Genomic DNA, 24,599 nt, shown 5'->3' with positions numbered 1-24,599 from the left:
GACCTAGTGGCTGCAAACTGCGGAGGGGGCTTCTCTCTCTTCCCCTCTCTCCTCCAGCTCCTCCCCTCCCCCTGCCTACCTGCGCCGCCGCTCTGCCTGAGGTTGGGAGCTGGCGGTGGCTCTCCTTTTTGAGCCAGTTTTGCCAGGCGCGGGGCTAGCAGGCATGCCAAGCTCCAGGCCACAGTGCTGCCATGGGGAAAGGCAGCCAGCAGTGAGGTTTCCTATCAAAGCCCACCCCCCTTCCTCCACAGGGTGGGGAGGAGCCAGGAGGAGGGAGGAGATGCTGCCACAGTAAGGGAGGGAGAAAACTGGGGGGGGGAATGGCGCCCCCCAAATTGGGAAAAAATGGCGATCATGCCAATTCAGGCAGTGGTTGCAGAATCGTTCACGGGCCGGATCCAGAGGGCAATTGGGCTGGATCCAGCCCACGGGTCTAAGTTTGCCGACCCCTGGATTTGATGTTGGCCAAGGGATGTCCATGTTTGTGTGGAAGTGTCCTAATGTATCTGCCTTTTGGTTAGCAAGCCCCTTTCTGTTTTTCTCGTAGAACCTCCCTATGCCTTACTTGCAGTACAACCCTTTCAGTAAGCCTCCTGCCTTCAGCAGCACTAACCCTTTTGTTGAGCCGCTACAGTTCAACACTAACAAGGTTGGATGATGCATGGGTGTTTGCGATGGACTCAGTGAAAATTTATGTGTTCCTCTCTTTCTCTGCTCCTTCTCCTCTCCCTCACTTGATTTTTTTTTTTGAACAAACGTCAATAAGCCAGTGTCTTACTGAAGGAAAAGCATTCTCCTTATCAGAGATAGGTCCACCATACTCACCCAAAAAGCTTCCATTTGACCGCAAAACCAGGTGTTCCACAATCATAGACAGAGAGGCAACCTGTTGCTTGGGGAAAGACCAGTATGACCACATTCCCAAATCTTTTTGAGAATATTAACAGAAATACAGTAGTTTGGTTCTTCTCCCCCCCCCCCCCCCCGGTGAATTAGGAATATTAAGGAATGATGTGGAGAATACAGAACACAAATCGCTTATCTGGGAGCTAGCTGTACTGATATCAGTGGGACATAGTCATGTGTCAGAGTAGACTATAAATAAATTGTGTAGAGGCATTCTTCTATCACTGGTTGCATTGCCGCTGCCACAACCAGGTCACAGGAGAATTCTGTGATCAGTCCTGACAAAGTCAATAGCAGCTCCTCACTGCTGTCTGCAAGGGAATTCAGGCTACAGATCTAACTAACCTTGATGCCTCAGTTGGTAGAGAATGAGACCAGGGGCGTCGCTGGGGGGGGCGGTAGGGGCGGCACGCCCCGGGTGACGGGAGGGCGGGGGTGACAAGCGACGGGTGGGGGTGACAAGCGGCGGGTGGGGGTGACAAGCGGCGGCCCCTCCCGCCACTCCCACGCGCCGCCGCTCCCTCCGTCACCCCAGGAGCAGCAGCACACAGCCCGACGACGGAGTGTGCCTGCATGACATTTCACGCAGGCGCACTCCGTCGTTGGACCGCCGCTTCTGCGGCTCCCTTTTGAGCTGCAGAGGGAAAAGGCGGTGGGGCTGCTGTGCGCGATCAGCGGGGAACCGCCAATAGTGCTCAGCAGCCCCACGAGTCGCCTTTTCACTCTGCAGCTTAAAAGGGGGCTGCGGAAGTGGCGGCGGCCCGGCGATCGTGATGTCACAATGTGACGCCACAACGCCCTGCTCCTGGGGCGTGTTTTTTCACCGCCCCGAGTAGCGCGGAGCCTTCCTCCGCCACTGAATGAGACTCTTAATCTCAGGGTTGGGGGGGTCAAGCCCCATGTTGGGAAAAATATTCCTGTATTCCTGTCTTGCAGGGAGTTGGACTAGATGATCCTTGTGGTCCCTTCCAACTCTACAATTCTATGATTCTACCTTAGGTTCCCCTCCCCTCCCAGATACTTTATGTTATCTGTTATTTGTTGCCATGAAAATGGGTGTGTGTGTGTCATGAAGCTTAGTGGTGGAGCATATGCTTTAGATGCAAGAAGTTCCTCTGCCTAGTCTCTGGCTTGTTAGGCTGAGCTGAGGAAAAACTACCTTCTGAATTCTTGTGCCCCCAAAGTGACACGTAACTGCTTAAATGCAAGCGTTCTGTCTATACTTGGTGGTATAGGTAAGGGCTATAGAAGTAAACTTACTTTTCTTTTAATAAGCTAACAGCTTACGTCAGGGGTCAGCAAACTTTTTCAGCAGAGGGCCGGTCCACTGTCCCTCAGACCTTGTAGGGGGCCAGACTTTATTTTTGGGGGGGGGAATTCTTATGCCCCACAAATAATCCAGAGATGCATTTTTAATAAAAGCACACATTCTACTCATGTAAAAACACCAGGCAGGCCCCACAAATAACCCAAAGATGCATTTTAAGTAAAAGGATACATTCTGCTCATGTAAAAACACGCTGATTTCCGGACCATCTGTGGGCCGGATTGAGAAGGCGATTGAGCTGGATCCGGCTCCCAGGCCGTAGTTTGCCTACCCATGGCTTAGGTTCTCAAAACAAACAAAAGGCAAGGGGTTTTCTGCTGTTCTCCCCAGTACTGCTGTTCTGAGAGTAGAAGACACTTTTGCTCACAAAACAGGACTTAAACTTCATTTCCTCTCCTCCCTCCTGCAGCCCCTGAGCCACCTTCAAAAGCTAGTTGGGGGTCCCCCTTGAGCAGATTTTGGAGGGGCTGCTATGGTGTTCCACTTCATGCACATCTGCATGTAAAAGTAAATTGTTGCACAGGTGTTCGTTCTCAGGTTGCGGAATTGTCTTTGTCAATTTCCTCCCAAGAGGGATTTTGTTGCCCCAAGTCCCGTGAGAATACAAATTGGATAGGGTCTATGACTGGTAGTGATAAGCCATGTTAGGCCCTTTAAGAAATGTTGAGTCATTCTGATGTGATTATTATTATTATTATTATTATTATTATTATTTTATTTAAAAAAATAAAGTTTATATAAAACCCATTCCCTATGTAAGAATACTTCTACAGTACAAAAAGTAGCATTCCTCCAAGGATACTGTAATAAACAGCCTCCTGTTTTCTGTTGCCATAGGATATGCAGAATCCAATTAGATTTACCACCAGTTGCTCCCCATGTAACCCCTTTGCTCCTACACCGTTTAAGGTTTGTTTTAATTTGTGGCTACTGTCCTAATTTATAGTTAACTATCGTAGCCAGTGTATGTGCCGCACTCCTTGTGTGCTGTCTGTCCTCAACCCCACCCATTTTGCCCCCTTGGTCATTTCAAAAGGACCACATGCTTCTTCCAAGTGTACCTGCTTCTTTCAGAGTGATGCTGCTCTCTCTGTACTTACTGTCGCCCAAATCCTTTGTCTGAAACCCACAGGATGCCACAGTGAAGGATTCGGGAATTGCCACATTTGTATTTATCTCTGCATCTTTTATAGCAGTGATGGGGGAGCCTGTGGTTCTCCAGAAGTTGTCAGGCTACAATTCCCATCAGCCTCCATGCAGCATGGTCGACTGTCAGGTATCATTGCTGGAATTCCAGCAATACCTGGAGAGCCAACTCTTCATAATTAAGGTAGATGGTTGGACAGAGTTCTCAAAGCGACTAGCATGAGTTTGGCCAAACTGCGGGAGGCAGTGAAAGATAGTCGTGCCTGGCATGCTCTGGTCCATGGGGTCACGAAGAGTCGGACACGACTGAACGACTGAACAACAACAACATTGTTCTTATTAAGAGCTCCCTGTTCAAATCGCCGAAGACAATCATGTTGCTCCCATTCACTCTTATAGGGTCTCTTCATGTGTTACCTTAGTGGGACCATTTGCCACAGTTGGGTCCCATACCTCTACATACAAGTGGGCCACGTTTTGTCTGTGTGTGCGTGCGTGTGTGTGTGTGTGTATTGTTGATGATATGCAGCTTACAGAGTAGCTTACAGCTAGGAAACCAAATAACTCTTCTAGGTGATTGATAACTTCTTTATAAAGACCATACAATGCCCAGACTCTTTACAGTTGTACCTTGGTTCTGGAACGCCTTGCGACTCGAACATTTTGGCTCCCGAACACTGCCAACCCGGAAGTGAGTGTTCCGGTTTGCGAACATTTTTTTGGAAGCCGAAAGTCCAATGCGGCTTCCAATTGAGTGCAGGAAGCTCCTGCAGCCAGTCGGAACTCGCGCCTTGGTTTTTGGTTGTGTTCGGAAACATTCAGCCGCACAAAATCTGAAGTTGTGTGCATATAGTTATTATATATGCACATGCTAAGTATTGAAATAAAGTTAAATGCACACACACACACGGTTGTTTCCAGAGTGTCCCTTTGGCGAATGGAAGCTCCCAAAGGAGAGGGTAGGAGACAATCCCCACAATCTCTCATGCAGGTTCCCAAACCAACTTCTATTGTGTTCTGGAGAGGTCCGGCAACACTCTCTGGCTTGTTTCAAGAGGGCTTCGGGGACACAGAAGTAGGCATGTACGGGGAGCAGAGTTCTGTGCATGGGAAATTTGGATCCAAAGCCTCATTTGAGTTTCCCTCTTCCCCCTCCCCACCTTTTGAACAAAGGCACTTTTCTATATGAATCTTCAAAACTACACATCTCAGCCACTTTTCTTTGGGAATCAGTAAAATTATCTCCCTCCCTCCCTTCCTCCCTCCCTTCCTTCCTTCCTTCATGATACTGTTTTTGGTTTTGGAAATACACTTTCACGTCTATGTAAGTCCTTGGCATGTAGGCCACCCAGCACATAAACCTTCACTGAATTTGGCTTTTAGTAACTATCCTGCTTGCTTAAAGTGCATCTGAACCTTCGTTTACCATGCTGTTTTCCCCCCCATCTGTGATTGCCTTTCTGTTCTATTATTGCACAGTATTTTAACTTCAAAGGCCCAACCCTTTCTTTGTCATCACTTCATGCATTTTTCTTTGCCCAGTGCCAGTCTGCACGTTCCCAGCCACTGTATTTTCCTTACTCTCCACAGGCATCTAGCCAGTCAGATTCAGAGCCGGAAAAGACTTCGTCTTGTAACCTGCTCCTGCCGCCTCCTTCCCTGTCTCCAGGAATGAGCAGTGAGGTTTTGCAGCAATCCTGCAACCAATACCTGGAAGAGCTGGATAAGGAAGATGAGTTCGGGTACAGCTGGAGTAAGTTTGATTCTTGAGAGAACCTTTCACAATTGTTTACATCTTCATGTACTATGTGACGGTCATTTCCCTTTTTTTAATCTTGCTTGAATAACTTGTGGAAACAACATTATTTTTTGCTATGTACATTTTGTTGTATGAATTCAGATTCTGTCTTTTGCATAATGGGCAAACATATTAAGCTCTATTCTCTGGTTGTCTTTTCCATAATTGCTGCTATTAGAAAAAAATCTTAAAAACACAAATATGTGTGGAAGATTTGAGTGTGTGTGTGTTTGTGTGAGTGTGTACACACACAAATATGCACACACACACAGACACACACACACACACAGGCAGACTGTATAGAGCAGTAAGGGAGAGATTTTCTACTCTTCCATTCTGATAAAATGAAATGCCTGGAGGCATTTTACTGGAAAAGAACCATAGATTCCTATTCAAATTGTTGCAGTCTGTCTGAGATTATGGTTTATGATAATGACTGCTGAATTTCCAAAGTTTGCACTCTTTTTAAGTTTTTGAAGATAAATTCTGCCCTTGCCACCCAATTTCTCTCTCCTTATGATTAGGAAAGATCAGTCACCGGTATGGGCATCTGTCTGGAGATCTGCACATGATAGAGTTGGAGAAAGGGAAGACTGGCTTAGGACTCAGCCTAGCTGGGAACAAAGACCGGTCCAAGATGAGCGTTTTTGTAGTGGGAATTGATCCAAACGGAGCAGCTGGAAAAGATGGCAGGCTGCAGATTGCAGACGAGTTACTGGAAGTAAGTGTCTAGTAATTATACTTAAAACGAAACATGCTGACTCTAAGGACGGGGGGTTGGGGTGGGGAACATTCGATTATTGGTGCAAAATGCAGCCTTTAATTAACAGCACGTTCTTTTAATCAGTATTGCCTTTCTTTACAATCATACTGGCTTCCCATTATAAATTTTATGTTTGCGGTCAGGATTGTTTTTCAACTATGCTAGTACTGAAGAAATAAATAGATGCTATGAAACAGGAGAAATAAATACCTTTGCTATGGTTTTGAGACAAAGAAAGCCACGATTTAATGAAACAGCAAGACAGCGGCCCTGTTCCACTTAATTGGGAGTAAGCCTCTTGGAGCTCAATGGGATTTATATATAGGGTTGTACTGCTAATATGTTGTCATTCATCCTGAAGCTTTCCCCTTAGGTCTTTAGTTACGTTTGATTGCCTGATGTCTCACCCCCTTTCTTGGTCTCCAAAGTTTTACCAGGACTAATGTCACAGAAGTAGCCAACATCATCTCAGATTTCATTGTTAGTCTCAGATGAAGGGAGATACACAATGGATTTTATCATTCATTGGACCACTCTTTGGGTTGATAGAAGAAGGTGGAAGCTTTTGAATTATTCAATACTGAGCACTAGGTCCTATAGGAAATTTAGTGCTGGATGCTAGAATATAACAGGATTAGAATAGAAAAAGAAGTGGACTAAGATATAGCACATTTAATCTACAGTTTATCCAGCCCGCCATTTTGTTTCCACCAGTGGCCAGGCTGATTACTCTTGTAGCTCACAAACAGGGTATCAACATGGAAGCTACCCCCTCTATCATTTGTTTGCCACCAGTATTGTATATTCAGAGGTATAGTGAGCATGAGACTTTATTTAGCTACCTTGGCTAATGCTGAGAGCCTCCACGGCTCCGTTTAACCCTTATTTAAAAACCAGGTAGGCTAGTGGTTATCACACGTATTTTAGTAAATAAATACTGCAGGATAACTATGTAGGTGTCAGTGTGTTTATTTATAAAATATAAACTCTTTCTTTTTTAAGCAAAAGATTTATACACACCTCTTTCTGCCCCATAAATTGGGAAACGAGCCAGATAGCTCATGACAGTAGTTTCAAGGCACAGCAACAAAAAGCCTAACATCTAAAATAAAGTAAATAGCAAGATTAAAAATAACTGGTAGAAAAAAACAAGTGTTCAGGAGCCAGCAGTGTCATCCAGTTTTTACAACAAAACCACAGTGAAATGTTACTATTTTAATTATATATCAAAATGTTGAGGGGGTTTTGGGAATGGGGCACAGTCCATGTGCAACAACTGAAAAAGGCCTCATCCTGTGTATCCAACAGCTGCTGTTTGGACAGGAGTGATACATGGAGGAGCAGCAGCACTCCAAAACACATCAGTGGATAGGCAGGATTTTTCAGAAGACATTCTTTTAAATATCACAGTACCAAGCCATTTAGGGCTCTCAGCATAATCATCACCAGTGCTTAGAATTGGGCTCAGAAATGGTCTAGGAGCTTGGACAAATAGGGGGTCACATATTCTAAATAATGGGCGCTAGTCAGTATAGACAGGCTGCAGCATATCATAACCAACTGAAGTTTCCAGGTATTCTTCAAAGGTAGCCCCATGTACAGTATGTTGCACTAAACTTCAATGTGACCAAGGCATGTGTTAACATGCTCACATCTCCCTTTTCCAGGAACAGGTGTGATTGGTGTACCCATAAAAGCTGTGCAAAAGTGTCTCTGGCCTCAAGGATTAAAGCACATTGTTTAGACACAGTATGCAATAGCACAACAATCCCATGTATGTTTAATCTGAAGCAAATCTTACTCTGTTCAATGGGGACTTGAATGCACTCCAGGGACTGCATAAAATACCTTTTATTTCCATTTCCACGCTCATTTTAAAAATGACCTGGTTGGAGTGGGCTGATTTACCTTTACTTGCTCTGCTGTCTTCATGCGTTCCCCCCCCCCCGCCCCTCCCATTTGACAAACAGTGAGTCACGAGGTGATCAATCACTAGTGGAAATTGATAACGATGTTCCCAATGTCAGCCAGCCCACTGCAACCTAACAAAGGACGATTTCAGCCAGTCGAGAGCCAAACACAAACCAGCAGCTGTTTTATATATTAAAAAAGGAGATAACAATTGTAGTATAGAGATGCAGGATTAGCGCATTGCAACCATAATGGTTGAATAGCAGTTTTAATAACAGTAGCGACAAAGAAATCAAGTTTGCTTTTGTCTGTGGAACAAAGCTGGTACTCATAATTAAAGTAAGTATCCATGCCATTCTGATTTATCTAGATAAATGGACAAGTTCTCTATGGAAAGACTCACCAGAATGCATCTTCAATAATAAAATGTGCACCTTCTAAAGTAAAAATCATATTTATCAGGTAGGCAACCTCTTATGCTTATATCTATTTTTAACATTTTGTAATGAATAAATGCATATTCAACAGTATCTTTTCCCATATACCTGTAATTCAACTTTTGAAGCATTGCTAAAAGCTTCCCTGAATGATATATTTGCTTTTTAGGATTTACCACTATTGTGAGTATGTCCTTCAAAAAGCAAATGCTTTAGGTATCGAAAGTATTACAGAGTTCATTTTAAAACCTGTCTTCTCCATATATTATAGAAACAAAGATGCTATCCAACAGATGGCTGTTTGTCCTGGGAAATCAGCAGAGACTTCACCTTCCTCTTCTGGGCTACTTCAGTATGAAGAGGTACAATACGTATTTCATATTTATATTCATGTGATAGAAATAATACTGGTAGGGATGGAAAAAGGGGGGGTGCTGTTTAGTATGTTGTAAATAGCTTCTAAACAGAGGAATCAAGGTAGAATTTAGCAAGACTTGAACAGATTTTAACTGTGGTAAAGGGAAAGGGAAAGGACCCCTGACCATTAGGTCCACTCGCGGACGACTCTGGGGTCGCAGCGCTCATCTCGCTTTACTGGCCGAGGGAGCCAGCGTACAGCTTCCAGGTCATGTGGCCAGCATGACTAAGCCGCTTCTGGCGAACTAGAGCAGCGCACAGAAACGCCGTTTACCTTCCTGCCGGAGCGGTACCTATTTATCTACTGTGCTTGCACTTTGACATGCTTTCAAACTGCTAGGTGGGCAGGAGCAGGGACCGAGCAACAGGAGCTCACCCCGTCGCAGGGAATCGAACCGCCGACCTTTTGATTGGCAAGCCTTAGGCTCTGTGGTTTAACCCACAGCGCCACCCATGTCCCTTTAACAGAGGTACTTTAATATAAATCTGAAAGTGGGGGCGAGGAGGGAAGTTTGTGTTAAACAAAATGTTGCAGCACAGAGCACTGCTGCTTCCATGATATCCTGCTCCATTGCCCCTCCCACCTTGGTTTTTCATGTTTGCCCCCAGCAGCCAGTTAAGACCTTGTGAACAATGAGCATGCTCAGTGGCTTCTCTCCGCCTCCCCCAAATACCTTATCTCCTATGTGGACAGTGACATTTTGGCTCCATAAGGTCTGCCACACAGAGAAATGAGATTGCCATTAGTACAGGCGACCCCCAATCTGCGTTGGGGTTGCGTTCTGGGTCATTGTGTACAATGGCAAAGCAGACATAAACCCGTTCTGCCCTGCCCCTTTTTCCGGACATTTCCTGGTTGCCGCAGTGCACGTGCGCATGAAGGGATGCGGGTGGCGCTGTGGTCTAAACCACTGAGCCTCTTGGGCTTGCCGGTCAGAAGGTTGTCAGTTCAAATCCCTGCAACAGAGTGAGCTCCCGTTGCTCTTTCCCAGCTCCTGCCAACCTAGCAGTTCGAAAGCACACCAGTGCCAGTAGATAAATAGGTACCGCTGCAGCGGGAAGGTAAACGGTGTTTCCATGTGCTCTGGTTTCCGTCATGGTGTTTGGCTGTGCCAGAAGCAGTTTAGTCCTGCTGGCCACATGACCCAGAAAGCTGTCTGTGGACAAAAGCCAGCTCCCTTCGCCTGAAAGCGAGATGAGCACCACAACCCCATAGTCGCCTTTGACTGGACTTAATAGTCCGGGGGTCCTTTACCTTATCTTTACCTTTTTTTACATGTGCATGTCCCATATCAATTGGAGGTGTGTAAATTGTTCGTTGCCGGGATATCATTAGACCAAACACACAAAGATAATAACCGGTTATGATCTGTGTGTGTTTGGTATAGCGTTGTTCGTGACCTTGGTTCTTTTAGGATATCATTAGATGCATCGGTTCTGCGACCTCTATAACGAACATGGCTTGTTATGTTTTCTGTATTGATATATTTTGATACAATTTTTTTTTCTTTCAGGGTGAAGTGAATGACCCAAGCTCTATTTTTCCCATAGACCAGAGTTTATATAAGAATATTAAAAATGTGGAATTGCCTAAAGTGAGTAGATGCTGATGCAAATGGTCCCAAACAGAATTCTGTCTGTAATTTCTTTAGCCTGAAGAGGAAGGAACCATTTCCTACTGTGAATGAACAAATTTCTCTAATGGTCTCAGTTTTCAATCTTACAACCAACACTCAGTTTCATTCTCAGAATCCACGTGTTTTCCCATTTTATATTGGATCGCATGGGGTTATCTATGTGGTCATTATGCTGTTGCTCATTTTATCTTGGACTTCCCAAAATCCAGCAATGTGCTTGGCTTCATTCAAAACATAACTAAACCATGGAAATGAGTTGTAGCAGGCCTCGGGCTCACACTCTCACTCTCCCTTTCACTGGTACTCCAGTGTGGAGGAATTTGAAATTTATTTATTTATTTTGCTTTAATTTTAGATTAACCACATATTGCTGTATTGTCTAGACTTAGACAAGCTGTGGGAAATGGTAATTAGGATTTGTTAAAACAACCCAGCTCCCGCCCCTTGTTTCAACTAAATATAATTAACCACAGTTTTAGGGTGTAGAACTCAGTACTCAAGGCTAGGTCTTGTAATACTAAATGCTGTTTTTTGTTTTGTACAAATGGAGCCTTTCTCTTATATCTGTACTTATCGGCAGTGAATATATTTTTAACTGAATTGTTTTATGAAGTGCATACTCATAAACATGGATTTACTTAGGAATATTTTTTGTGTGTGCATGTGTTTTAAAAAGGAACAAATAATCAAACAAATTACAAGCATACAAAAAAAACCTATTTATTCAAGAGCCAGTATTCAAGAGCAACAAATGTCTAAATCATATAGATGCACACAGTCTCTCTGTATATGTTCCATAGTTCTGTCCTTTCTGCATTAATCTCTGCTTTGATGCCACCACTAGTCAGTCTCTCTGTCTCGCTTTTTTAAATGTGTATTTTCTGAAAAAAGTATTTAATATGCATCTTGCATCATTTAAACTGCCAGGGACGGTGCCACAAGTTTCAGAGGAGTGAACTCGTTTTGATCAACGTATTCCAAGTGGTGCAGATCATTTGGGTCAACTTTTAAAGAAATTAACAGCACTCCTCAAGCATTCATGCTTAAGACAGCTTTGGCTGACGTTCTTCTATAACTCTGGGTGTCTTTTTGTATTTCTTAGGATCAAGGAGGCATAGGTATTGCCATCGGTGAAGAAGACACATTTAACGGTGTGGTTATTCAGAGCTTAACAGAGCATGGTGCAGCAGGAAAGGTAAGGCTGTTAAATTGCCACCCTTTCAGAGAAGAAGATGAGAAGTGTATACATGGGGAAAACCTTCTGCCCCCACCCCATCCTAATGTTGTTATTTTTATTTCAGGATGGCCGAATTAAGGTTGGAGATCAGATTCTGGCAGTGGACGATGAAGTTGTTGTGGGGTATCCTATAGAAAAGGTACTTGAGCAATTCCTTACAGCATGAAACTTACTTGACGCCTGTTCTATACAACCGTTGAAGGGCATAAAAGATACAGATAAGGTAAAGGTAAAGGGACCCCTGACCATCAGGTCCAGTCGTGTCCGACTCTGGGGTTGCGGCGCTCATCTCGCTCTATAGGCCAAGGGAGCCGGCGTTTGTCCACAGACAGCTTCCGGGTCATGTGGCCAGCATGACAAAGCCGCTTCTGGCGAACCAGAGCAGCGCACGGAAACACCCCGCTGGAGCGGTCCCTATTTATCTACTTGCACTTTGATGTGCTTTCGAACTGCTAGGTGGGCAGGAGCTGGGACCGAGCAACGGGAGCTCACCCCATGGCAGGGATTCGAACCGCTGACCTTCTTATCAGCAAGCCCTAGACTCTGTGGTTTAACCCACAGCGCCACCTGGATTCCAGGATTCTATTTAGGCATTTAGTCAGGTGCTACAGGACCAGGGGTGCTCTGTCTGTTTCAGGAGGGTTGCTAAATCTTTTCTTTTCCTTCTCATTCCTTCCTGACACACTTCTGAACCCAAGATAACAACTTTATGTTGGCTTCTTCTTCTTCTTTTTTTTTTTTAGGGAAGTTGAAGTGGCTCGTGGGGCATATTATTTAGCTGTGAGGATATTTAAATGCTTTTTAAAAAATAATTTTTTATTAAATTTTCGATAATAAAACACAAACCAAACAAACAAACACTGCAAACTATAACAAAAATTATATAAAAATACAAATATAAAATACAAAATCAAAAAATCAAAAAAATAAGATACAAAAATACAAAAAAGATAAAAAACAAAAAACAACTATAAAAACTATAATCATTCTATTCCTTAACATTGTTAGTTGACTTCCTCACGTCCACTCCTTCTGCGTTCATTGTATAACATCGTTAGTAAATTCTTAACATTATATAATCATCAATTTATACCTAATCTTATTCTGAATCTAATTTCATTATCAAACTTCTATCTTATTTAGTCTCATCTATTTTCCATATCTGTAGCCGATATTTAAATGCTTTTAATCCTGTTTTGTTGTTTGCAGCCCATGGTTCCTTTGTTAGGAAGGGCAGCAATATATATATATATATATATATATATATATATATATATATATATATATAAAATAAATGGAGCACTGGTGGTTGCATGTGTACTTAACCTATTAATTGCAGTTCTAGTGATCAGCTCTTGGGAGGGGAAGGAGAGAGCTCCCTTTTTAAAGCAGCTGAATTAAATTTATTATTTCATTATTATTTATTAAATTTCTACACTGCCTTTCACCTGAGGAACACAGGGCATTTAAAAATAAAAAAAGTTTTGTGTTGAAAGAAGTGGCATCTACCTTGACTTGAATAAAATATGTGGGGTGCAGCAGCCCACATAATCAGTTACAAGGTGTGGCACACACACCATTTGAATGCCAATGCCCATTGACTTTGGGGGCCCCTGCCCCTCTCAAATATTTTTTGGGGGAGCTAACAGGACCTCAGTCCCTAGGACTCTTGGAAACCTGTTACAATATGCCTGCTATACTATTTTCTGTACTCTAGAATGGAAAAAAAAAATGTATCTATATTGGCTTGTTACATGAAAGTTTGCTCTCTTTTTTTACTGTTCAAGTTTATCAGTTTGCTGAAGACATCAAAGCCCACTGTGAAACTCACAATCAATTCAGCCGAAGAGGAGAGTCAGACAGCTGCTCAGCCACAAACACCGGTTTACAGTACTACTTCGGGTGAGAGAACTAATATCCAACAATCAGCCGTTGTTTCACCTTCTGAATCACCAGAACCAGAGTCAGTTAAAAGTAAGAATCTTCCAGTTACTTCAAGTCTTGGAAAAGAATTCAGTGACAAATGCTTACAATGGCTGCATTCATTCGTAGAGCTAAACCATGGTCGGTTTTTAGCCGTGGTTTTCTTCACCAAACCATGAGACAATGCCCAGACAAGACTAGAATCCACAGCTTATTTATTTCTCCAAAGCTTGGTTTGTTTTCAAGCTGCTGTTTCCTTGGGCCTCTTTCTCTTAGTGAGTGTCTAGGGTGGGATGGCCAAACAAAGGATGCTTAAGCAAAGCTATTACATTTAGATAAAATAACAAACCATTGTTAAAACAAGCCACGGGTCATAAGCCCAGCAACAAGGCTTTCTGTATGGAGGCTTGCCAGACACCATCTTTATTTTTATGCAGCAGGCAAAAACTTGCCTTTTTACCCAGGCTTTTGGGCCTTAATATGAATATTATTCCATTTGTGTGGCAGGTTCTGTAAGACCTGTCTTTTGTCTGTATAAATGTGTTTTTTTTAATTGGCTTTGTTGTAATTGATTTTAATGTTTATATAGTGCTGTAAGTCGCTTTGTGACATCATTATTATTATTCGGGAAGCTGCATACCTGTGATTTTGCCAAGCAAGCCAAACGCACTTAAAAATTATTAGATTTCATCCAAGTAGGGAAGTTTACTTATCATCAGCTGGACGTAACTCTGTGATTTTAGTGCCCTTCACTTCACCAAACTATGGCATGAGTCCAAGCTGGTTGAATGAGCAGGCATGACTAGATCAATGCAGAAATCCAATTTAAGTAGTCTATTAAGGACACGGGTGGAACTGTGGGTTAAACCACAGAACCTAGGGCTTGCTGATCAGAAGGTCGGCGGTTCGAATCCCCGCAACGGAGTGAGCTCCCATTGCTCGGTCCCAGCTCCTGCCAACCTAGCAGTTTGAAAGCACGTCAAAGTGCAAGTAGATAAATAGGTACCGCTCTGGCGGGAAGGTAAACGGCTTTTCCGTGTGCTGCTCTGGTTTGCCAGAAGCGGCTTAGTCAAGCTGGCCACATGACCTGGAATTTGTACGCTGGCTCCCTCGGCCAGTAAAGCGAGATGAGCGCCACAACCCCAGAGTCATCCACGACTGGACCTAATATTCAGGGGTCCCTTTACCTTTACCTTTTATTAAGGAATGGGAAAATAAGAGAAAATTATAGGTTGCCTTTTAAAAAACAAAACAAAAGCATACACTAGCTGATCCTTGGCCAAAAACAGTTGAATAAAGTAGTTAAAGACCCTACAAACAAAATATGATTTACCCTCAGCCAAAGTGGGAGTGGCAGACATCTAAACAACATCTAAAACCATCCCATTTTTTACTTTTTTTCAACATTGATGTATCCAGCCAAATGTGTGTGTGAGCAGAGATGGTTCCTCTCAGATAAGCTGTAAACATAACTTTGTATTTCTGAGAGATTTCAGACTTTGCAGGAGAGAAAAAAGCATGCAAGAATTGAGGTGGCATCTGTTTCTTGGGGCTGGAGCTCATCACAGATTTTCTTATGTGCATTGAGGCAAACCGTATATGTGGGTATTTGTTTGGAGGGGATGGACAACAAAAGCCTTCTTCACCTTAATGAATAAAAGGATAAAGTCCATAGTAGACAATGATTTTTAAGGAGAAGAGCAGCTATAGCTATAACTAGTCAATTTTCTGTTTCTAGACACAAGCAGGTCCTCAACTCCAGCCACATTGATATCTGACCCAGCTACATGCCCAATCATCCCGGGTTGTGAAACGACAATCGATATCTCCAAGGGACGTACCGGTCTTGGCTTGAGCATAGTAGGAGGAGCCGATACTTTGCTGGTTTGTAACGAATGCCTTTCATAACCCCAAGCTAAAGTTCCTAAGAAGGAAAATGCTTCTTTCTTTGACATACCATACTTTTCCATGCATAAGACTAGGGTTTTATCTATAAAAATCATGTTAAAAGTTGGGGCTCGTCTTATACAAGGATAGTGAAAAGCGGGGGTGTGGGATTGGTGGCTGACGAAAGCCAGAGATTGTTAGCAGCTATTTGGCGTGTTTTTGGAGGTCTGGTGGTTGAGTGAATTTCGGCAAACCCTCTCCCCCTAAAAAAGCTCAACAACTCTGGGCAATCTCCCCCCATTTTCTTAATTTGGAGTCCCCAAAAATAGGAGACGTCATATACAAGGGGGCGTTATACACGGGGAAATGCAGTATATAATGCGACTCAAATAAATGGATGGAAACAATTTATCTCTAAGTTGGGGAATAAAATTTATGTCGATAATTGCACTAGGCAGGGGTTCCCCCCCTTCTGTTTGTGTGTGTATGTATATGTATGTATGTGTTTGTGTGTGTACACACACACACACACACACACACACACATGATTTTTAGCATCTGTACAAGTGTTGCAAAGTTGTTAAATGTATTTGTTGCCACTTGCCACGTAAAATATATTTTAAATAATGGGTTTAGTCCTTACTATGTTTTATAAGCGTTTTAACTTTTTTTTTTCTGAAGTGTGAAATGTTGCTGTTCTAATTAGTGCTCCTGAAGAAGGGTGCTTTGAAATGTGTTATGTAAATGCAATCTTTATTTCCGTGCACCATTGAAATTTCTCTCACTCACTCACTCTCACACACAAACATTTGTGCTTTCCCTCTCTTCGTTTTTCTTGACCACACATTTTCATCAGGACAGCAAATGAAAACTTCTTTAAATACATTTTTTACTTTTGTACCAGAATTTATTCTAGGCACCACTATTCATCTGTATTACTTTGTGTGTGTGTGTGTGTGCATTTTCAATTTTACAACCGCTAACAAACAAAAAAAGACCCCCCCAAAAAGGATAGAATACAAACAATGTATCCCCTTTGTAGTTCCTTATGTTATTATTTTCCGTCTGCATCTTCTCAATAATTCCAACTGTTATAAATCCTTAATCAGTCCATAATTCAGTTTTTTAACAAAAGATTTCTGTCAAACCTACTAAAGTGTGCAGTTCTTTACAATAATTTTTCAGATACATTATATATTTCCCCCATTCCTTAGTAAAATTTGATTCATCTGTATTCCTTTGAGATCTCCACAAAACCCTTTTATTCTTTTCTTAGGCTCAAAATAGTTGAACTGCATGACGAACAAAAAGGTCTAGCAACATCGGTGAATTTTTATATTTTGCTTTTTAAATCCGCAGGGCGCAATTATTATCCATGAAGTGTATGAAGAAGGAGCAGCGTCCAAAGATGGAAGGCTCTGGGCTGGCGATCAAATCTTGGAGGTACAGCATTGTGCAATGTACAAACCATCCTTACGTTGCATACTTCTGAAAGTGGGAGTGGCGGGGGGGAGGGAGGAGAAAGGCAGGAGTGGACTAGAGGGGGGCCTATATGCTTCTGACCACAGTGTGAGCCAGTGTGGTGTAGTGGTTAAGAGTGGTATACTCGTAATCTGGGGAACCGGGTTCGCGTCTCCGCTCCTCCACATGCAGCTGCTGGGTGACCTTGGGCTAGTCACATTTCTTTGAAGTCTCTCAGCCCCACTCACCTCACAGAGTGTTTGTTGTGGGGGAGGAAGGGAAAGGAGAATGTTAGCCGCTTTGAAACTCCTTCGGGTAGTGAAAAGCGGGATATCAAATCCAAACTCTTCAAACTCTTCTTCTGACACTTGCCATACAATTGAATCCCAGGTGAACGGAATCGACCTAAGGAACGCAACGCACGACGAGGCCATAAACGTTCTCAGGCAGACGCCTCAGAAAGTCCGCCTCACCGTCTACAGGGACGAAGCCCAGTATAAGGAAGAAGACATGTATGATGTGCTCAGTATAGAGCTACAGAAGAAGCCAGGCAAAGGCCTTGGATTAAGTATTGTTGGGAAGAGGTGGGTACACAGAGAGAGATTCTGGAAGTATTTTTGGTCTTTGCGTGCAGTGCTGGATTTCCATATTAGCTAAACAAGCTATAGCTTAGGGCCCCACTGTTTTGGGGTCCCCCCAAAAAAATTTAAAGGGAAAAAACCCCTGGATGTACATTTCCAAAATATTAGATAGAAAACAAATAAAATAAAACCTGCATACAGCAACAGCGTTTTGTGTTGTGCAGGCTCCTATTTGTTATGTGCAAATGCCTTTAGATACCTGTTAGGTCCATAAATTACCATATAGCATATATTCAACACAAAAACAGCGACAATTTGTTGTTGAGAAAGGACAGCTGGACAAATAAAGAGCCCCATTACCTTCAGTAGCTTAGGGCCTCATCAAACCTAAATCTGGCCCTGTTTGTGTGCAAGCTAATGTGGAGACAACATATCTGAGAGAAAGTGAAGAAAGAATCGCCTCCCTTAGTTTCTGAACGTAACTCTAAGTGAGGCAATTCTTATTTCACCTTCTCTCATTAATGTTGTTAGTGAATTCAGCTTTGACCAGGAAGATAAAGTTTATCTCCCTTCCTTCCTTCCTTCCTTCCTTCCTTCCTTCCTTTTTGGAAATGTGAAATACCTTTATTTATTTTTTGGAAATAAATTATATTAAGGTTTATAGAGAAAAATACAAAGCTTAATCTCTCTCTCTCTTTCTCTCCCCCCCCCCGCTTTTTTCACACAAACCAAGATCTAGATACAATAAAAACACCAAAGGGGGGGGAGAGAAATAGAGATAGATAGATGATAGACAGATAGATGGATAGATGGATAGATAGATAGATAGATAGATAGATAGATAGATAGATAGAGTAGAAAACAGGTTAAAAGAGAAAAGATAGCAAAATAAGATTCAGGAAATAAAGAACTTCTGATTCTTCATCCGTCCGCTGTATAAATACAATATTCACTTTGTCCAATTCAATATAACAGGCATGTCAAACAGGTAGATCGTGATCTACCGGTAGATCACTGGACGTCTGTGGTAGATCACTGGCTCCCCCCAAAGAAGCTGAACAACTGTGGGTCCCATAAAAAGCTCAACATTTTACCTCCTCCCTGAAAAAAAACCTCAATAACTTTGACCCGAACACCCCCAAAATGTTCCTTCCTCATTCCTAAAAAAAAGCTCAACAACTCTTTGACCTGAACCCCCCAAAAGGGGGTAGATCACTGCCAGTTTTTAACTCCGTGAGTAGATCGCAGTCTCTTGGGAGTTGGCCACCCCTGCAATATAACACCCAACAGAGATATGGTTTCAACGCAGACCTCACCTCTTGCTTAGCCATGCTGCAAGTCAGCTTCACTTCCTCATTTGCACAACTAAAATAAGAGCTTTCTGCCCTCACTGCTTAGGGGTGAGGAAATGTCCCCTTTGGGACTGCATCTGCTATTAACTCTCTAAGCTTCCTTGTTCAACTAGATAGCGACGTTGCTGAGAAAAGGGCAAGACAAAAATAATAATAATAGTAATAATAATAATAATAATAATAATAATAATAATAATAATAATAATAATAATAATAAATTATATTTATACCCCGCCCTTCCCCGCGAAACCGGGCTCAAAAAAGACAAAAAAGATCCTTTTCTTCAGCACCCCCCGAGAAAAAAAGAAGCTATTGATAGATGCATTTTAAAATTACTCCTAAGTCTCTTAACACAAATGTAACCACCAGAACATAACGTTTTTACATGCACCAGGGGTGGGGAAGCCCCGACTTGCTGGCCAGTAGTAGCCACCAAACCTCTCAGTTTGGCCCGTTTGACTTCATACAGGACATCTGGCGTGGGTGTGTAAGGCTTAAAAGTGGGCTCACAACTGTTTCTCCGCTGGAGCAAGGCATGCTCTCACTCGCCCATCAGCTGGCACCCCTCTCTCAATTAAGTGATCAGGAAGGAAGAAAAACAGCCGCCTTGGCAAAGCACTTTTAGACAGCCTCCCACCCCCTGACTCTCTCTCTCTCACACACACACACACACACACAATTTTATTTGCATGCTGCCCTTCCACAGTTCAAACCATCCTCAATAACCCCACTGGAAAAACCTCCAAACAACACCCTGGCCCTAGAGTCTGTTAAGCAGCCTCAGCTTTTGTAGTTGGAGTCAGTCAGAGCCATACCCTCCTGCCCAGGTTGGAAAAGGCCTCCAAGGCAGGGAGCAGGTCTTCCAGGACTCACTGCCAAGATGGTTCTTGTTTGAGCCACCAGTGAAGGCTGTGTGAACCCCCTTTGCAAAAAAACAACAACAACCCAAAAGCCTTTCAGACAATGTAAGTCCCAACAATAAGGAGCACAGTATCACCTGATGTCACTGTGACATCAGATGATTGACAGGTAGACAACCCTTTCTACCCGTCAGACTTGGCCTGCCAGGGAATCTGGCCCACTAGTCCCATCTGCTGACATACACAAACCATTCTTACTAAATTTAGCATGTCATTCTTAGTTTCCACACTTTATGACTGCAGAAATAAATTCATATTTGGCATAAGGAGCAATTGTGTCTATGGCATTGTTACAGTACCTTGGTCTCCCTTATTTACCAGGACATCATATTCTGCTGTAAGATCTGCATATGAGAATCATCCATCCTGTTAGGTTGTATGTGTATGTAAGAAAGTGCTGAAATCTCATGTTACCCACCAAAATTCTTGTTTGATCATTGCTTTTAAAAGCTCGTTCTTCACCGGGTAACTCTGTAATAAATACATTCATCATAAATTCATAGTAAACCACCTTGGAAATGTCTTCTTGAAGGGCAATATATAATGTTTTAAATAAAGAAACACAACAAAATATACTTCCATTATTTTGTTTTCAGGAACGACACTGGAGTGTTTGTGTCAGACATTGTCAAAGGAGGCATAGCAGATCTGGATGGGAGACTGATGCAGGGAGACCAGATATTAATGGTGAACGGGGAAGATGTTCGAAATGCTAACCAGGAAGCAGTGGCCGCTTTGTTGAAGGTAATGGCAGAACGACAGAGAAAAACATAACTGCATAAATGGATACTGGGTCCTCTCTTTTTCCAAAACGAGACTCGCAAACGGGAATAGTGCAGTTGCACTCCCGTCTGGCTTGCGGACTTCCCGTAGGTATTTGATGGGCCTCTTGCCTGATGTAACAGGGACTTCCTCGTAATTCTAGGGACAAGTCTTGTGCAGGAGGGGTTGGTGAGGAGAGGTTGTCACTGTGCACCAGGGCCTCCTGGAAGTGGAGTCGCTGCTACTTCCTGGGGGAGAGGGTGATGGGGAGGTTGGCACTACACCCGCACATTGGTGGGAGGGTATTGGCCTCCCCGCCACCATTCCTTTAAGTGTGAGTGACTCTGCTGCTGGGAGGCCACCCCCTACTGATCATTCCCGGTCTCTTCTGGTATTTTCTTAAGGGACGCTAAGGTTGGCATTTTTTAACATTCCATATTTGTAAAGCAAATGAAAGGGCTAAGTTCCTTTTAGATACGTTTTCACACCCACCCACCACGCTTTCATCGTTGCGTTCAGCACATACAGAACTGACAGACTGGGGATTAAAAGATATTCACTTGTTCCGGGGGGATTAAAATATGCTGCTACTTCTGATTTAGCACTGCAGTGCACAGCCAGCAGTGGAAACAAAAGCTACTGTTTTTAAATGAAGTTCCCTTATCGCTCCTACTTGTCAAAGTCAGGATTATACGTTGTGCTTTGAAGCAACTTGCAAGCATCATGTTGCTGTGGCTTTTTCGTAGATGGGGGTGAAAAAGGGGGGGCCTTTACGCTGTGCTATGTGATACTCTGGGCAGAAAAAGAAATGCTAGCTAGATGTTAGAAGGGCTAAGTTGAGCCACTTAACGTTGGGATCACTGAAGACATCAATAGTGGATGTCCTTGCTGAGTGTTGGCTAATGCAAACTTTTGTTGGACTTGGAATGTACAGAAGCAAAGCCTGGAATGGCTGAAGGTGGTTTTGCTTGGTTTTCCAAAACAGGTTTCGAGTCGCATTCCTTATTTGGTGAACACTTCTCCATTCTCTTGTGTATTTTGGCACTCCAAAGAATTGATTCTTCTCACATGCCATTCGATGTTGCAGTTAGAGAAGAGCACTCGAAGTGTAATTTTGTTACCTTGGTTGTCCAAACAGTTATTTGTTAATGGGCATAGCTGGCTGTGAAATACAGCCAATGTACCATCCTTATTATGCGATTGCTTCTGTAGGGAGCTCCTTGTTGAACCAACTGGCAGGCATGGACAATGTGCAATCTATATGCTCCTTTGTGATTTTAGACAAGTTCCATGCAATTTCTCAGCACGTGTGTAATCACACGATGGACAACACTTGTAGAAGGTTCGGCTAAGACTTGTGTGAAATGGCCCTTGGTCTTCCTTTAACTAAGATATGCCTTTACATCATTATACTCTGGGTTAAGGAATCTGTGTCTTACAAATAATGCCTGCTCTCTAGTGCTCATTAGGTACAGTCAGACTAGAAGTTGGAAGAATAAAGGCAGGCCCATTCCATTCGGAGAGGAGAACGTCTCAGAGCAGCCAGGTTTGTAATTGCTTGCATTGGCTTCATTTGGAACCATCACAAGCATTGTTAAAATTATATAAGCAAATAAAAGGGAATTGATTTCGCAGTGGCAGTGATTTTTCTGTAGAGGCTGATCAGAGATGAATAAACTCCAAGCCAAGTACATAAAAGGCAGTTTTATGTACCCATATCCATATTGGGTTTATTCTACCTTTTTTTTTTTAACAGCTTAGATCCTCAAAGCTGCTGTGTATCGCAGCCCTGTTCCCAGTGCTGTGTAAGGCAAGGCACATCTACAAATGTACTGAAAATCAAGTTGGCATTTAACTGTATGATTTTTGCTGTCACAACTAAACATTTGGGGGTATGATCTAGTCCCCCTCCCCTCCTCTCTGTCTCCTCCCATGTACTATGTTGTGCCTGCAGGGATGTTCTGGCGCTAACCCCTCTTCTCACTGTTAGCAGATGTACTACATCTGTAGGAGGGCTGTGCATGCTTGATTGGTTGCTGTGCACAGGGAACAGAATTGACCGTTGTCTTTCTCTCTGAGTAACTTGGCTACATCTCAATTCAAGATAGCTGCTGAGAAGTCTGATTTAGCAGGGAAAGAGAATACAATATCTCACATATTTGGAGGGTTCTTTCCCTCCAGAAAAGTGCTTCCTTCTACTGGTACACAGTATTTTTTATGCCAAACAAGATACTCTGCCAAGCTCTTGCTCTGACTGCTCTAATATGCTACAAACAATTAAGTTTGCCATTCGTATTTGTACTTTCACTCCTATGGGGACCATGTCCTTGAGCACAACTGGCAGACATGGTCCAAGTAAAATATTACTTACGAAATACAACAGAAATATGAGACAGTAGTTGTACTTGGATGATAAAATATCAGCTTAGTGAGCCAAGTTATGAACAAGCTACTATGCAGCCACTTTGCTCCTTCTTCTGCAAGAAAGCCAGGAAACCGGTTAGCTATAGTTTCCTGTTGCATCCTAACAAGGAAACTGTGGTTAATGGCTTCCAAAGAAATCAGGATATTAAACAAACTTTAAACCTTGCCTTCATATCCTGGCTTGTATGAAGAGAGGAGTGACCTGGCTGATTGTGGTTGCACGAAGCTTGTTGGTATTTTGGGTTATTAAGCTGGAATATGATAATCGGAACATGCCATTGTTGATGTAGAAAGAAAACTGGACTTAAGGAATTCTAGTAATTCTCAGTGGTGTAACTCTTTAAGGTCAGCGAGGGAAGCGGCAGCCTGTCATCATTCAGTTTCCCAGGTTCTGGATCCAACCCACCAGAAAGTTACGAAAGTACTCTGAAGAAGAACTCCTGTAAGTTTCAGCTGCTGCTGTTCAAATTTTGCAACTAATATCTTCTCACTTATTTCTGTGCTGTTAGATACATGCTGTTCTCCCAACAATCACACAGCATTTTGTGCTTTTATGCTCATGTGTATTGGTCATGTTCTAAGATTTAAAAAAATATTGAGAGTTGATTCCTGAGTGCACAGGCAACTCTCCATTTCCACAGGGGTTGTGTTCTGGGTCAAAGCCTGTTATGCCCCCTTTCCCACCCTCATTCCTCCCTCTTCCGGGTCCAAAAGCACCTGTGTGTTGGCAATCGCATGTCAATTAGATGCTCCTAAAATAGTCGCCAGCTGTGTGCAGGCAATGTCAAGCTATGACTTCCCATTAGATCCCTTAATGGTGCTTGTGTCTGTGAAATCCAGTAGTTCCAGTGGAAGAATAAACTACAAGAAAGAAGATTCCACCTAAACATTAGGAAGAACTTCCTGACAGTAAGAGCTGTTCGACAGTGGAATTTGCTGCCAAGGAGTGTGGTGGAGTCTCCTTCTTTGGAGGTCTTTAAGCAGAGGCTTGACAGCCATCTGTCAGGAATGCCTTGATGGTGTTTCCTGCTTGGCAGGGGGTTGGACTGGATGGCCCTTGTGGTCTCTTCCAACTCTATGATTCTATGATTCTATAAGTAATTATTACTCACCTTTTAATAACAGTAGGAATTTCCATTAGAAGGCAGAACTTGAAAAATAAAGATAAATCTATTTATATCAGATTATTTCCTAAGAATGTGGGATAATTTATATATGAGATAAAATTAACCATCTTGGCCAGTCAGAGAAGGTAAACAAAAATAAAACTGATTGATTGAGAAATGGGGCATTGTCATACTGTATTGGAATTTGAAAGTACGGGATTCTATATATATGCATTACTGTGGGTAATTTAGTAACCCTCAGTATTGTTTTGGTGGTATTTCTTTCCTTCCATTTATTTTGCCTCCATGCAATTCAGATAACAGTTGATGATATTTCATTATTGTATGAAAATATAACAAACTATCTTATCGATTGAAAGTATACATATAAAAAGATTTCGTGCACTGGGGCTGAAAGTGATTTTCATGACAAAACCTCAATGACTTCAGAAATAAACAAAACAAGACAAGACAAAACTGTGCTCTTGTTTATTGGCCATTGATTAAAATTGTCCTCTAGGAATGAAATGTTTAAGCCAGGGATGATGGGGCAGATTTCGATCTACTTTGTTTTTGACTAGAACTGCCAGATATACCAACCAGA

At 42.7% G+C, this 24,599-nt stretch overlaps 1 protein-coding gene across 1 annotated transcript in view; it reads left to right on the top strand.

Annotated features, from left to right (window-relative positions):
• The window catches only part of LOC117060754 (multiple PDZ domain protein-like), a 58,052-nt gene that overhangs the window by 23,670 nt on the left and 9,783 nt on the right, over positions 1–24,599 (top strand). The window contains 14 exon segments of the mRNA XM_033173273.1: positions 4,970–5,132; positions 5,702–5,898; positions 8,222–8,313; positions 8,560–8,650; positions 10,220–10,300; positions 11,445–11,537; positions 11,644–11,718; positions 13,367–13,553; positions 15,241–15,386; positions 16,749–16,832; positions 17,241–17,434; positions 20,300–20,447; positions 21,925–22,011; positions 23,235–23,331. Of these exon segments, the coding sequence (XP_033029164.1) occupies positions 4,970–5,132; positions 5,702–5,898; positions 8,222–8,313; positions 8,560–8,650; positions 10,220–10,300; positions 11,445–11,537; positions 11,644–11,718; positions 13,367–13,553; positions 15,241–15,386; positions 16,749–16,832; positions 17,241–17,434; positions 20,300–20,447; positions 21,925–22,011; positions 23,235–23,331 (1,735 nt within the window).

The sequence above is a fragment of the Lacerta agilis genome, chromosome 16, assembly GCF_009819535.1.
Source record: "Lacerta agilis isolate rLacAgi1 chromosome 16, rLacAgi1.pri, whole genome shotgun sequence".
Classification (NCBI taxonomy): domain Eukaryota; kingdom Metazoa; phylum Chordata; class Lepidosauria; order Squamata; family Lacertidae; genus Lacerta; species Lacerta agilis.
This window is presented reverse-complemented; position numbering and strand designations above follow the sequence as displayed.